This window comes from Tympanuchus pallidicinctus, unplaced genomic scaffold (assembly GCF_026119805.1).
Source record: "Tympanuchus pallidicinctus isolate F22 unplaced genomic scaffold, pur_lepc_1.0 scaffold21, whole genome shotgun sequence".
Taxonomy (NCBI): domain Eukaryota; kingdom Metazoa; phylum Chordata; class Aves; order Galliformes; family Phasianidae; genus Tympanuchus; species Tympanuchus pallidicinctus.
Window position 1 is genome coordinate 3,366,476 of NW_026294733.1, and position 15,728 is coordinate 3,382,203.

The 15,728-nt window shown below is 46.9% G+C and overlaps 1 protein-coding gene across 2 annotated transcripts in view; it reads left to right on the plus strand.

Annotated features, from left to right (window-relative positions):
* The window catches only part of NSD1 (nuclear receptor binding SET domain protein 1), a 56,848-nt gene that overhangs the window by 16,941 nt on the left and 24,179 nt on the right, over positions 1–15,728 (plus strand). Inside the window, exons 4-10 of one of the 2 annotated variants that reach the window (XM_052684425.1) lie at positions 384–556; positions 2,533–5,116; positions 8,449–8,570; positions 8,717–9,008; positions 10,357–10,466; positions 11,540–11,609; positions 12,366–12,484. In XM_052684425.1, the coding sequence (XP_052540385.1) occupies positions 384–556; positions 2,533–5,116; positions 8,449–8,570; positions 8,717–9,008; positions 10,357–10,466; positions 11,540–11,609; positions 12,366–12,484 (3,470 nt within the window). The remainder of the gene's footprint in view (positions 1–383; positions 557–2,532; positions 5,117–8,448; positions 8,571–8,716; positions 9,009–10,356; positions 10,467–11,539; positions 11,610–12,365; positions 12,485–15,728) is intronic. The other variant, XM_052684426.1, reaches the window with a different exon arrangement.

A 15,728-nucleotide genomic window follows, 5' to 3' on the forward strand; every position in this document is an offset into this window, starting at 1 on the left:
CAAGCGGATGGGCTGTGCAGTCATTCATCAGAGAGGAGCACAAGAAGTGGGCTGCCTCGTGTGTTACCTCTGTCGAGGAAAAAAAAAAAAAAGCATTTGGATATTTTCCCATTTTATTTTGCAGCCAGACTGCAGTCTTTGCTGTAGGGAAGCAGATCATCTTAGCCCTGCTAGTCACTGTCAGAAAGCGATGAATTGAGCAATGCAGAAGGATCTCCCTGAGTTCTGACCAGGAACTGCCAGAACTGGCATTCCCGTGGAAATGTTACTAAGCAAAAAGCTTTGTGCAAATAACTGATAGACTGCTACTGCTTTCTGTGATTGATTTTTGCCTTTGTTTTGCTGTGTGCAAGGGGTTAATTCTGTTACATTTTTTGGAATAGTTTCCAATCGGAGGCCATACCGCGAGTACTACGTGGATGCCTTAGGAGAGCCTTCAGAGAAAGCCTGGGTTGCTGGAAAAGCTATCGTTTTGTTTGAAGGAAAACATCAGTTTGAAGAGCTGCCTGTTCTTCGGAGAAGAGGAAAGCAAAAGGAAAAAGGCTACAAGCATAAGGTGAAAGATCTGCTTTCTCTGTTTTTGATTTCCTGAATCTGCACAATAAAGATCATTCCTTTGTGCCTGGAGTTGCACTTTGACAGTTTGCTTTTGTGACAGTGACTGCTGCAGCAGGGCCAGAGAGCGGTTCTTTGCATCCTTGTAGCCAGCAGAGCGGACCAGCAGCTGGGAGTTTCTAGGCTATCTTTTATGTTTATGTAGGGGTGTGGCCTGTTGCTTTTGTTGCCCTGCAGAGCTCTGAGAGGCAGAGGAGTCAGGTCCCTGTCAGCATGAGGTTTGTTCTGCAGTAAGCCCTCTCCTCATGCCAATTACGGTCTGCTTTCAAGTAACTTCCTTTGTTCTCTTGCAGTGTCTTTTGGCTGATCTGAGGTAGAGGTGGAGTTATGTACTTCAACTAGATCATGGACGGAGATAAAGCAGTGGGGGTTTTAGTCCTGCTTCTCTTTATGGAAACCTGTTAGGACTTATAATTTAACTTGGAAAACATTTTGTCAGTGAGCCTGTAGGAATGAGTTTTGTGGCTCGTTGCATCATCTCCATTTCCAAGCATAACAGCCCTGAGCAATTGTAGCCAGCGTAACGTAACATGACACAGAGTTCCCTGTCTTTAGAATCATAACTGGAGAAATTCACATTTAAAAATGGTTGAAATGAAGCGAGCAGACTGAGCATTCCTGTGAGAGCAGGTAGGCACACAGTACTAACAGTGTCCTTGCCTTTTTTCTAACAGCACTTAAGTGTTAGTGAGAAGCCGTTGCATTAAACGCGCTCTTGCACATGTGAGCTTCCTGGGTGTAGTGCTCTCTTTCTGGCTTGTCTGCTTCCAAGGGAATGCTCAGTAGCTTTTCTGAGGGCTTTGTTACCTGTATTCCCACCTTCCCCTGCACTTAGTCACATGCAACCAAGAAATGTTTCTGCTCCCAGAAATTAAAATGCTTCCCTGCTAGAATCTCCCCCTGTATGTAAATTGCAGCACCGGTGTGGCTGCAGCAGAGGAAACCAAACATGTGTAGCTTGCATAAATATCCAGGCTTGTGTACCTGGAAGCCAAGACCTGCTGCAAAGCTGGGAGTATTTTGCTGCTTTGCTACTGGACCCTGTAAAATTGTGTTAATCTGCTAAGACAATCATTTGTTGCTTTGCTGTGGATTTAATTTTTTTTTTTAAGGGACAAGAATCAGAAATTTGAGTTGTTCCTGCTGCTGTGGAATAGATTTTGGTTTTTAGGAGTGTTGTGAATCCTCTGTTTTTCTGTTGTGCAGCCAAGAACGGTGTGTGCAGATAAAAATCAAGTTTGTGGCTTTGTTGTTTTTAGATGTTTAGCAGGGGTTCCCGTCTGGTATGCAGCATGCCCTTCGTTTTATGCTAAGGGTGGAGTTGAAGCTGTGAGAGTTCTCTGTAAAGGACACGTTGAACCTGTTACAGTGTAATGTGGTACAGATTTTATGTTTGTACCAAGGTAAGTTGATGAGAGGGAGGGTGGAGTTGTGCCCCAATTCAAGGGATGCAGGAAGAAGCAAAGAACAAGCAAAGCAAACGTGGCTGTTCAAATATTTTGAGAAAATGATGTTGCAGTTGTGTTGAGAGGCCTGTTGGCTGTTAACGTGCATTTCTGTGCCAGGGATCCATACCATGTACGTTCCCCACACACACGTCGTGTTTGGGATGCGCTGACGTGCTGGGATGTTCGGTCACCAGGACGCCAGTGTTTGCAGGGACTGTTGTGGTGTTTGGGGAATGCACGAGGATTTTCACTAGGCTTGATAGGAGTGCAGGCTGCTTACCCAGGAGAGCTGTTTGCTGCATCTCTGGGCACAGCCTCTGTCAATCTGTTGTCTTGGAGGTGCAGAATGCAGGGCTGTCACTCTGTTCCGTGCCTGCTCTGTCTCTATCTCGCTTTTTATCCTGTTGGTTACCCCCTCATTTTTTTTCTTTCTTTCTTTTTTTTTTTTTTTGTCTCCACCAACTTTAAGGTTCCCCAGAGGTTTATGGCTAAATGGGAAGTCAGTGTTGGACAGGCAGAAGACATGCTTCTCGGGGGGCCAGAGGATCAAAAGTGCAGCCAGAACTCCAGCGAGCTGGACAGCGAGAAGGAAGCGCAGCCGGAATACTGTTCCAATGGCCCTGGAGCCAAAAAGGACAGGCAGCTGAACGGCTGTTTTAAATCCTTGGCATTTGACTCCAAACACTCAGCCAATGAAAAAGGAAAATCGCACATTAAGCCACACGTGAAAAAGAGCTCAGAGAGCAGAAAAAGGACTAGAGTAAAAAAGAGTGGCATGAGAGAAGAAGCTTCCAAGGGAGAAATCAAAGAAGAAACACCAGAGAGCATAGTTAACAGTATGATTGTCGGGGACCTACCAGAGAAGCATGCATCTCATGAACTTCGCCGGATTGCAAAGAGCATAACAGCATCCAACAGCACCAGGGAAAACCATTTGCTCTCCTCCTTTGGAGAAAGGCGTTTTGAAAATATAACTTTAAAGTCGGACTATGGGAGTCATAAAAGCGATGCCCTGAAGAACGTGCTCCAAGGGGATTTGTTTTCCAACTCATCTTTGGAGAGAGAGAAAAGCTCCCTGGGCATTCTGTGCAGTTCCAAGCTACAAATACACTATTCTGCATCTGAGGCTGGTGTTGAGAAAAAGCAAACTGAATCGGATTCATCCTCTTCCCTCTCAGATGGTGGGAACAGTGATGTAGATACCGTGGACCAAAGTTCAGAGAGAGCCTCTAGCACTCTTGAAGTTAGTGATTCTTCAGATAAAATGGAGAAGGAATTTCCTATGACGTCAAGTGGAAACATTAAGCTTTCCATGTATTTTTCCCAGAAAAGCAGCAGGAGGGCCAGGAAGAAGTCATACAGAGATCGCAAACCTCTGGGAGGTTCGGTGACCAGCAGACTCGATGCTGAATTTGCACACGGGGAACTTGAAGGAGGCTCCTCTGATGCTGAGATGTCACTGACAGCTCTTGAGTGCTCTTCAGATGTGAGAAATGACAATCTTTCCCTAGCAAACAAGCACGCTACTCCCCAAAGTGTTTCCAAGGACGGTTCCTGGTCTGCTGTTGCAAATCAAACAACCTTAAAACTGAAAAACATGAAATTGCCTCGGATCAGGAGTATAAAATGCAAACATAAAGAAAAGGTTGCTGGGTTGGAGCCTTCTCTTGCAGAAGAGGAGGGCGGCCTGAATCACCGTTCTTCTGATACCAAAGGTTTCTCTGGCCTTCAGAGAGATTCTCTTCCGAGAAGCGGAAAAGTTGATGGTCAGAAACTGTTAAACAACGTGCACGAGAAACCCAGGGATTCTGCTGAGATAGAAACAGCTGTGGTGAAACACGTCCTGTCAGAGCTGAAGGAGCTCTCCTATCGATCCATCAACGATGATGTCAGCGACTCTGGCGCGCCAAAGGCCACAGTACCCTTACTTTTCTCTTCCGCCTCTGGTCACGGTCGTTTGCCCATTGAGCCAAATTACAGATTCAGCACCTTGTTGATGATGTTGAAGGATATTCATGACAGTAAGGCGAAAGAGCAGCAACTGATGACTGGTCAGAACATAGTCCCGTATCGAAATACCAGCACAGCAGATGGTTCTGGAGGCAATCCTGCGAGCGGCCTGACATCCCTGTCTATCGTAGGCCCCCCGTTTAAAATAGAAAAGAATGGAGATTGTGCCCAGGAAACGGTCAATCCGAACTCCTCCAGTATAAGCAACTCCTCATTTGCACGCAATCCTCCGACCAAGTTACCGGGGATTGGTACTGGCAAAAGGGAGCCCGCCAATGCCGCTGGTCCTGGGACAAATGGCACGAATTGTGTGCCCAAACGCAACTGTTCAAAATCTAAGCAGTCATCAAAGCTTGGAGATAAAACAGTTTCAAACAGAAAGGACTTAAAACCAGGAGGGCCAAGTAAGTTGTTAAGTCGGTTATCCAGAGATTCAGGAGAACATGCATTCCGCGTGCACGGTTCGGTTCCCAGTCCTCTAGGTAATGAAGCAGAAGATACTGGGAGGAAAGAGTCTGTTGATTTAACAGAACATTCAACTGATGAAGACTCTGCCTGTTTATCTGATGACAATTTAGGTCGTATTGGAAGGAGACCCGAAGCTGGTAGAAATACTGAGAGATGCACTTCTGCTGAAAATGGGGAGAGTCCAGACTTGGATTCAGAGGCAAATAGTGAGAGCTCTCTTGGTGATGAGGCTAATGATGTAAATCACGTAGCACCTAAAAAGCGATGGCAGCGTTTTAACCAAAGCAGTGCTAGATCTAATAAGCACATCAGTAGATCTAGGGAAAAAGGAAACTTGGAGAGTGCCTTTGGCCTGAATTCTCATGGCTTTTCACTGAAGGGAAATGAGTGCTTGGGACGTAGGCATTCCCCTCATTCAAAGGTGCTTGAGGCAGACCTAACAGTTCAGGACTATGAGAATCGTTTAGACTTAGTTGAGAAACGTTTGAATGTATGTGGTAAGCCAAACAACAGTGTGATGGACTCAGAAACAAAGCTTGGCAACTTTGCTCCCCAGTCTGAATTCTCTACACAAGGTAAGGGAGCTGGACTTGCGCCAGAATGTGTATTTGTATACATTTTATAATTTTCCATTTAAAGTATAAGTGTACAGAATTGGGGGCTGTTTGACAACGTGGAGGTGTATATGTTTCTGTGAGCTGAAGAAAAAGAGATGCGGTGGCTTTTTTGGGGGGACTTTTCAAGCACAGAGAATGAAAGATGGAGTGATGGCGGAATGTTGCTCAGCTTTTGGTTAGAGTTTAAATACATAACATCAGTAGTTCCCCCACAGTGAAAGGTAAAACTATCAGAAGGATTTTTTTCCTTCACTGTATCCCTTCATACAGCTGTTTTTTTGTTTGGTCCTAGCCAGATAAATCAGCTCTAGGAAGTTTTGATTGAGAGCGTAGGATTTCGTTAAGACAGCACTTTTCTTTTTGCTGTTTGTTTTGTTTTGTGTTTTAGTATGGAAGTTTATTAGCTGCTAATAATGAAGTGAGGAACCCCACACGTTCTGTAACTCGTGGCACTGGTGGGGCTGTCTGAGGGTAAAGGGGAGAAGACGGGGACGGCTGCAGGGAGCCTGGGGTGCAGGGGAGGCAACCTCATCCAAAGGGAGGTGGCTGTGGAAGAAAGAAGTGAGGGTGCACAGGGTCAGCCTCTTCCACAGAGATGTGGGTGAGTTTCTTATGGGTACTGAATCTGGAAATTTGTTTGGAAAGCAAAAACAAACAAACAAAAGCGCAATGAAAACTACTTCCCCCCGCCCCCCCTCAACAAAACAAACAAAACAGTGAACACAGTGAGGGAGAGGACTAGGTCAAGCAGGACCACATTTAACACGTGCCATTCTCAAAGAATCTAGGGGGGCAAGCCTTCGTGAAAACACTAACGTGATTTTTTTTACAAAGGTTTTGCCAAACAAAATTGAATTGTTTACCAGTAAACGAGTGATGGGCCTCATGCAGAACCTGGGCGTGCTTTGTCACTGCTGTTCCCTGTGTGCCCATTCCGATGCGTTGTGCCATTAGCAAGTGGTTGCTGCACACCTGTTTCAGTACAAGGAAGTCAGCATCTGGCTTTCATGGTCACAGGACCAAGGCATGTCACAGCAGGCACAGAAAATGAACCCACAGGGTGTAACACCCCGGGTAAAAATCCTGTTTTGAAATCATGGCAAGCTTAATCATTTACTGACTACTCTGGCCATGGCTGTGTGTTTTTGAGGACTCAATGCTTTAGAAAGGCAATGGGAAGTGTGCTTCGTTCTGGGATGGAGCTGCATGGAGGAGCTGTGCCCCCTGGAGTGAGCTCCTGGTGTGCACGAAGGCACAGCTGTGTTCTGGTGGCTTCCAGGTAGTTTGGAGTTGAAGCATCCCTGCACGCTGGTGAGAGGTGAAAAGTGCGAGTCTGTAGAGAGCTGGAGGAGAGCTGCTAAGAGGCAGCAGCAGCACTAAGAGAAAAGGAGAGGAACTGCTGCAGAAGACAGGTGGCTCCCATTGCAGCACAGAACGGCTGGGGCTGCTTGCAGGAATGGCAGGTCAGCAGCTGTGGTGCAATCTGTGCCCCTGCCCTCAGCACACCTGTGAGGAGCTGCTGTGACATCCCCGAGGCAGGGCTGACGGAGCAAGTGAATGCTGTGTGTTTCCCTGGGTGGAAACGTGTCTTCCTCCTTTTGTTTTGGACAAGGCCTGTTATGTGGGGAGCAGGGAGGGCAATGCAGACGTTAGAAGTGCTGCTCACAGAAGAGAGTGGCTTTCCTCCCTGTGCCAGCACTGTGAGGAGACATGACTAATCCTCCTCCTACGCAGGCAGGCGTGGAAGGGGCCACAAAAGATCGCATTCACGACTGTGTAATTTGTACTGAGCTCCATCAATGCAAGTCCTCGTCGCAGCTGAAAGCAACATCCGGCGTATTTTTGATGCGGAATTGGTAGTGGGGCTTAGACTAAATAAGGCAGAAGCGAGGGCTGCTCGCGTCTGCTGACTGAGAACTTGCACAGTGACAGCCTCTGAAAGGTGCCTGGTTTGCCACTGCCGTTCAGGCTGTTTTGTACAGGAATCATTTGAGGGGAAGAACAACGCAGTCAAGCCTCACTTTCTGCAGTGCTGTGTGTGCTGCTGGTTGGTTCTGGGATGCTCAGTAGTCACTAATGAAGATGCTAGGCCTAGAACTGGCTGTGTGTGCCAACGTGGGTTGCACCTGGACACCTGTGCAGGGGGTTATTAGCAGCTGAAATTAGTTGTGTTTGGGTAAGGTGGTTCCTTTCTTCTCTTTTGGCCAACTTTGCCATTTTCCTACTTGTTTAACCACAAAGCCACAATAAGGTGTAGCAATCTTGTCCAACATCCCAAGTGTTGCACTGGAATGCTTTTTTTTTTTTTAATAAAATGTTTCTGCTCAAAAAAGAAAAATCCACCTCCTGCATGGGGAAAGGAAGTAAAGAGTAGAAAACTTACTGTAACCTTCCAGGAGACCACAAATGTTGGTGTGGCTAGGAGGAGTCTTCTGGAGTAAGGCAGAATAATTGTGAAAACCAATAAAGAAGAAAAGTCACAGGTATTTGAGAAAGTTAAATAAGCATCATCTTGCTTCTGCAGCTTGCTGAGTAGAGGTGACAATGCCAGGGCCCTTCCTTGGAGCTCTCTCTGGTTCTGTTTGTGTTGGGGAAATAGATGGTGCCAGGCTTCTCCCTTGCAATGGTGCAGTGCTGTGCAAGTGTAAAGAAAAAGATGTCTGAGCCCTGAGGATCTTGCAGCCTCCTCGGAGGACAGTTAGCTCCCTCATCACGTCCTGATCTGAGCACAGAACCTGTTGTTGGGAAGCAAAAGGAATAAATAGGCTTGCAGTAGCAGATGGGGAATTCAGGGCTCTTGAAGTACATGAGAAAATGTGGTAGGGAGGAGGGAAGTGAAGGAGCTGGACGGACACGGCGCTGGTAGAGCCAGCAACCAAAGTGTGTGAGAGAGAGCAGCATTTTCCCATGTCCCTGCACGTAAACCCATGGGAGTTTGGATTAACAGGAAAAGTAGAGTGACAAATCTGAGTTTCTAACAGATGTAGGTTTTGGGGAAAGTACTACTAGATGGCTAAGTGTACGTAGTGTGAGGTGATGTTGGGTCACAGTGCTAGGAGCCTGTCAGGTGTCTGAAATGCTTGAGGTCGCCATGGTGCTTAGCAATCCCACCTGCCACGTCAGGGCTGGGGAAATAGGGAGCACGAATATTACAAGACTGTATTAGGGATCTTCCTGTATGGAGTCTGAAGGAGAAGGCAGGAGCAGCTCTTACCTGCGGGTCATGAGGAGGATTTTTTGTTGTAATAATCTCAGAAACACAGTCTTGAAGCTGCTTTCCTTTTTCTTAGTACATTCAGAGAGGAAACGCCTTAGAAAGCCAAGTAAACGGCTTCTGGAATATGCAGAAGAATATGATCACTTATTTGCACCCAAGAAAAAGTCAAGGAAAAGCCAGGAGCAATTGCAAAAGGTAGGTTAAGGCAAATGTGCTCTTCATGGCTATTACTGTTGTGCTCCAGTTTACATGCCTTTGCCTGGTCTTGCTTGCTGAGCGCTCGTGCTGCATGCAAGGCTGTGCAGGGTGAACGTTTTCACCAACGTGTTTTGCTGTGTTAGGTGAATTCTGTTGCAAGGTCTGGATTTGAAGGAGGTCTTCCTGCACAGCGCAGTCCTGACAGAGAGACGCAGCGGGGGCCCAGTCCTTTGGTTTCAACTCCATTTTCAACCAAAGAGTCCCCTCCCATCCTTGAAGCTGAGTGCTCCTTCTCAGAACTGGAGCCCCATGCCTCTGATCCTGCTGAGCAGCTCTTAGAAGGACAGTCCAATTTCCCAGAGCTTGTGCTGTCTTCCTCTGGCGTTTCCGAAGTTTCTGCTTCTCCAGATGCAGAGGAGAGATTCCTGAAATCAGGTAAGTGGGAGGTTGTGTTGTTCTGCTCCCACAAGTGAGCGTGTCAGGAGTTCACTTGAAATGTTTCTTCAGCCGAAGTAAAAAGGTTAGTAGCTGCTGATCTCCGTTTTGTTTGCTTTGCTTTATTCAGAGGCCATTACTGGTGCTAGGAGAAAAGAGGGGCAGGTGAGATGTGTGACCTGGTGAAGTGGCTCATTGTGATTCTGCAGTTACTGTTCTGTCTAAAGGCTTGTCCAAGGTCAAAGCTCCAATGCTTTGGCTATGTAAGCTTGTAGAGAACGCTGTTTCTGTTCTGAGAGGCCAGTCATTTTGTTTCATTGTTTAAAACGTGTATTTGTAAATATTTATGTAATTATAAATGTAGATAGATAATATATGTAGGCACACTTATGTGCGTGTAATAATAGACCTGCGCTCAGCGAGAGGTCAGAGTCTGTTCTTTGTGGGGCACAGGGGTGACAGGTAGAAGCAAAAAACCTGCAATGACTGAAGGAGGGAAGCTGAGCTTGGAGATGCAGTGCAGCAGTGGTTGCAGATGTGCAGTGCGCAGAGGCAGAGCATCTCTTCCCACTGCTGGGGCCCACAGAGCTGTGGCAGGGAGCAGTGATGTGCTGTCCCTCCGCAAGGTGGCTGAAGTCTTTGTTGCTGCGTGCAGAGCTGTGTGTTGTAGGGAGGACAAGGCCAAGCTGATTAAGGGTGCGAATGAACAGGGTAGGATGGGTAACAGGCTGTTTCCATGGAGCGCCTTGCACACGGCACATCACAGTTTCCTGGTTGTTTTAAGGGTTTACTGCTGCCCACCTCTTGCACCTTGTCTCCCCCCTTGTCTCCCAATGGCTAGCACAAAGTTTGAGCTGGAGGCTGACTCCTGCAGCTGGATTCCTTGGGGCATTTTGTCCCAGGAGGTTCTGTCTGAGAGCACGCCTTTCAGGCTGTTCACTGTGTGCAGCGTGAATGCTGATGTGGGTGCTGTGGGAATGGGAGCAGGAAGAGGCAGGGATGTGTTTGTCATTATGGAAGGGCTGGGTTATGCTGGAAAAGCAGTTGTGAAATCACGATGTGAATTGCACTGCCGGGATGGTTGCCTACTGGCTTTAAGTTCATGGTCTCTATTCCATGGATGGATTTTTTAATACTATATAATTGAGGTATGCCTGAAGGTGGTCCAAATGGAGGTCTGTTTCTGTGCAGGTTGTAGAGGTAATTGTTTCTTTTCCCTGGGGAGCTTGTGCTCCAAAAGACAAGGTGAATTTGATTGTTCAGAACCGCTGGCTGGCGTTTTCTTAATGGTCTTAGTGTGACTGAAGCTAAGAAAATCCCCATTTATCTAACAAGAATTTTATTGCAGGAAACTTTGAGAGCAAGCGTCAAAGGAAGCCCACTAAAAAGCTCTTGGAATCCAATGATTTGGACACTGCCTTTATGCCAAAGAAGGAGGAGTGGACTCCCCCAAAGAAGGTATTTTTCTTCCAGTGCTTCTGGAAGTCAGATAGAAATGAGCCTGGGCAGCAGGCCCTGCTGAGCAGGAGGCATGGAGCAGTGAGCTGCGTGTTGCTGGCTGTGGCCCAGGAGTGAAGGTCCACCCTTCCCAAAGGTGCTGGTTGCTGCGTTATGGTGAAGAAATCTGCTAAATACAGAGGTGTTCCCCACCCTTTCCCACTCGTAATGGGGACTGGGGAGTTTTGGCTGTGAGGTCTCCTCTCTCCATTGATTTATATGGAAAAATGAGTCATCTGGATACAGGCTGGGAAGCTGTGGGCAGAGCTTTTCTGTCACAGGGAATTGCTGTTATGTTACACTGTAACTTGAACCTAAGGCTTTCTCCTTTTCTGTCAGATGCTCTCCGAATAGTATTTCATTTGTTACATTCCCAAGTTGGCTGATGGGTGGTAAGTAAGCATAGAACTTGTAGCAGGGTAGAGGCTGGAGTTGTAACACATGTAGCATGCAGGTCTGGACTCAGGTTTGGTTTTTTTTAAATAAATTGCCGATCTTTTCTGCTAAATGCTCAAAACCCAGTGACATGATCTGGAAAAAGCAGGTAACAGACTAATGTTGGGCATTGTACATGCACAAGACATAGCAACGCTATTTCTGAGGTTGGTTAATAACAGTTTTCTTGCCTTTCTCATTCTCTCTTTCTCCATGGCAGTCTTAATACAATCATTGTGCTTGAATAATACAGAGACCAGATCAATTCAATCATAGGCTTCATAAAAATGTAAAACCAGAAGAGAGTCTCTATTCCCAGCAGCTTTTGGGGTGTCAGTAGCCTTTTGGGAAGCGCTCAGGAAGCAGTGAGGGATGCTGGAGAGCACGAGACCTGGCAAACTCAGCATTCGTTCCTCCTTGCCTGACTTTTCTGTGTGGGATCTGTCAGACAGACAAACCAAATGTCTTGTTGAGAAGTTGCTAACTATTGATGAATTCATGCTGTGAAGTAGTTGTTGAGGTCATTTGTAAGGAGGCTTAGTGGCTGAGGAGTGTGCACCTCTGATTTGCAAGTGGTGAACTGTGATTTGTGTTTGTAGGGCACTGGCCCTTCGGAGAGCGACAGCTCGGAGCTGTACTCACCGGCCCACTTCCCAGACCTGGGAGAAGGTAAGAGAATGCAGGGCAGCGGAGGTGCATTGATGTGATCTGCATCAGTGCCTGTGGCTTTAGAAGGAGTTGTGTGTGTAAGGCTTTATATGTCCTGGGCCTTAGCTGAGGCAGTGGCAGAAGAAATAGGTACGATCGTTTATCTGGAAGTACTGTTAGATATATTTTCTTACTTCCCTATGGAAAATGGAGGTATTGGGTCCGTATTTCCATGGGAAGATATTCACTTTCCATTCTTAGTCTGAATGGTTGTAGGAAAGTCGTCACCGTGTACCAGTGTGCCTGATGGCATGCTTTGACCAGCTCAACACTGCCTGCTCTGCCTAGTGGACAGTTGTGCAGTTGCTCTGTATTCCCTTTTCCACGTGCCTTTATGTCACATTGGTGTCAACACGAGGGAATTTGTATTGCATAATGACAGGAGGAGGTAATTAGCAGCATTTGAATAGCAATGTAAGCTTTGTGTTGACAGCATTTCTTCTTTTCTGCTGGGGGGCTGTCTCAGGAAACTGACAATGACGACGATTGCAGATCAACAAAAGAATTCATACTTGGAACCATTATGAGTCAATGTTATCCAGGCTCTCTGATGGCTGCAGGACAAAGGGCAGACCTGTCTTGGAGGCTTGCATTGCCCCAGGCTTTATGCCCTCAAAGAAAAAAGGAGCCAGACTGAAGCAGTCAGGGTGTGGAAGTGGTAGCAGGCCAATTGTTATTTCTGCATTTTTCTTGAATGGTCTTTCTGTTGCATCCCAGCTTCTGAAAAGCTCTTGGAGAAGCAGCGCAAACGGAAGAGGCCGCGCCATTCCTCTGCTGCAATACATTCCAAGAAGGAGAAAAACGGGGAGAGGCTGGGGGAGACCCCACGCTCTGAGGTACCGTCGAGTTTTCCTACACTGTCATTCCTTCAACCTGTCTGCTACTTCCCAGGGTGCTGTGCACAGCCTAAGCCAAGTAGTCTTTGGCTGGCTGAATGCAAGATTAGTGTCTCGGCTGGGACTTTGTCTCCCTGATGCAGCTGCATGAGCTGGGGTTGAAGCTGGAGGTATCACCTTGATTAGTAATTATTTTGTGATGGCTGCTTAACTCAGGCTCAGTTTTTCAGCTGCTGCTCTGCTAGTTCTCCAGGAGAAAGGCTGTTCTGATATGACAGAACAAAGATTTGACTGGCATTTTGCTTTGCATGTCAGGAGGCCTAACTGCTGTGAAAGGTCTTGTCTTCTGGTGGTGGGTATTTTGCCCTTTTGCACACCACTATGAAGTGCAAGCACTAGATGTGGACTTCAAACTCTTCTTCTATTTGCCCCGCATGCCAGGGTGAGCTCAGAGCCATGTCAGAGGGGATGGAGGGGGAAACTGTTCACAGGAGCCTGATTACTTTCTGCCATCCAGCAGAAAGGGGTAATCGGGGCAACTCCTTCTACTACACCATAGCGAAGCTGGCATACAAATATCTCTGACAAGCACGTTTTGCCTTTTAGGAGTGAGCCAGGTATCACCAAGTGTAGGGGAAGCAAGACTTTTCCTGAGAGAGGCGGGACGCCTCTGGGCCTCTCACAGCATCGCCTCTCACTTCCAGTGGCCCAGGTTCAGCAGCAGGCTGTTCTGTCAGGATAGTCAGTATGTATTTCAGGAGCCAATTATAGACGTATACTGTTATATTTGTTATTGTTATACAGCTTCCAGCAGAGCACAAACACCACACCGGTTGTCTGAGCAGTGCCAGCTACCCTGAGGTCTGCTGCCACTGGTTTTTGAAAAGCATTTCTAATGGGGGTGATAAAGTTTGGGGTAATGCCCCTGGGCCCTATAAACCTTCCTGTGCCTTTTTAAGAGCACCGGTCAGTTGTTTCTGAAGTGTGCTCACCTGGAATCGTGTTTCAAAGAAGCCTGTACAAATACATCTGCCAGTGCTGGAGGGTAGTTAACACTGTCTGTTGTTAGGCACCCTCTGAGAGGCTGGCTCAATCTGGAGCTAGTAAATTCTCTGCACATCTTTTATAGCAAAGAAACGAGGAGGCAGTTCAGAGCAGCAAGGCAGGTAGGCCACAGCTCTGAATGTCACACACTGCTCACTGCAGAGGAAGCCTAGGGAGTCTTAACTGCCTCCAGCCTTAGATATATGTTGAGTGAAGTTATGTCAATACTTGGCACCTTTCACCAATGTCCCTTTTTCTGTGATTGTGTTTCTTGAGATGCTGAGGTGTGTGTTCACCCCTTGGCTTTGGTGAGTGAATGGATACCGGTGAGTATTGGGCTGCTGTAGAGATGTGATTACACTTTCACTTGGCATTCACACCACACTGGTCCTTAAGTGACTGTCCACATACCAGGCAGGAACCTCATTTTCTTCTGAGTGGTGCTAGAAGAAATAGATGTTTGGATGATTCAGCACAATAAAACCTTGGATCCAGCTGCTTTCAGAGGGCAGAGGAAAGCCTGTCTCCCTGGGCTGAACTAGGCAGCTTTCTCTGCCCTTCCATTTATCTGGAGTCAGGAATGCAAGTTCACAACATCGGGGCAGCAAGACACCAAGAAAAGGGATGGAAAATGCTGTTGAAATGGTTGTCAAGGTTGTGAGCCAAGGTCAGGCTGTGCCAAAGAACCGGCCAGGCTTTTAAGGATGTGCCAGATACAACAGCAGAAATAGCTCTGGAAGAAGACCGGCGATGAGACCTGCCCCCTGTAGGAGGTATGTTGCTTCACAGTGCTCATTCTGGCAAGGGGAAGTAGAGAGAATGGTGTGATTGATCCTTCTGAGTGATGGTCTTGTAGGGTGATTCCCCTTCTCCCTGTTCACCAGGCATAAATAATCTGGCCTTGCCCACCCTGTCCAGCTCTGACATTCCTTTCTCTTTGTGTTTCTGGGAGGACTGATTAAAAATACACTAAAATCCTTGACGTGTGAAATGCATGGCTTGGCCAGGTACCTGTGTAATTAAAAAGGATATCTTGAGGCTGAAAAGATAAGGCCTGGAGCATGCTGTGCCACTCTGGATGGTGTGGGCCCAGCTGTTAAGATTTTTGCTAACAGCAAGTATTTGCAGCTCTGAGAAGAGGTCCATGGTATGTAACTTAAGATGCACTTTAGACTGTCATTCCAGATAGCCCGTGAAACATGGTCTGAGTTCACTACAAGCAGTTCTAGCAGCTATGGTAGAAAGACAGAGGGACCAGTTCTAAATTGCTCTTACCTCTAGCAAATCTAGCAAATCTCCTTCCAAAACTCTTGACATTTTTTATACAGTAGGAGGGTAGTCATTAACCATAGGAGTGGTGCTTGTTAACCAGTGCCTTGCCCCTCTGGAGGGATCCTCAGTGACCGTGAGAGGGACAAAGCTTGCTTTGTGTTGTAGCACTGGGGTCCCAGCGCAAGGTAGGAGCTGTAACTGACATTGTTTGTCCACACCGGTAGTTGATTAACTCTGCTCTTGTTCTTCCTTACAGTGACCCCTGCAACCCTGAGGTCACTGCTGAGCTGAGCAGAAGAGTGAGCACCTATGTGATAGGAATAGGAGGATCTGAGCTGTAACCAGTCCCTGGAGCACTGTTACTGGTGCTGCTCCTGGAGCATTCCAGGAGGCCTTTCTTGTGGCAGACTACAGCATTCTTAGCAGAAATTAGCTGCAGACCAGAAGTATCAGAGGTAGCACTTAAGATGCCATTGTATGCAGAGGCAAAGGCATCTGTTATGTTGTAGCTGATGGTTACCAACGCTGCAGAGACCTTTCCATCCCCTCTGCCTGGGCTGTAGTGGCAGGAAATGATGTGCTCCATCTCAGTATTCCTGCAGGCTGCATCACTGCCAGCCCTCCAGCATGTATGTGATGGTAGTCTGCAAGGCTGTACACTAAATGGTATGTTGGATTGTCACTAGTTTGTAGCCGGGAGTTTTCTTTTTTGTGCTCAATAAAGCAAACTTACACCATTCATATTTGTATTGTGTGCTTTAATATTCTGTCAGTGCATTTGTGCATGGTTGCTCTACATGGTTTTAAAAGGTTCCCAAACGAAAACATGCCGGTGCATTCAGTGAATGAAGAATTAAGCAAAGGAAGCATCATCATTACCTGATCAGAATGCTGGCTTCATGTTCTTCCAACTTAAGGACGTAAAGCT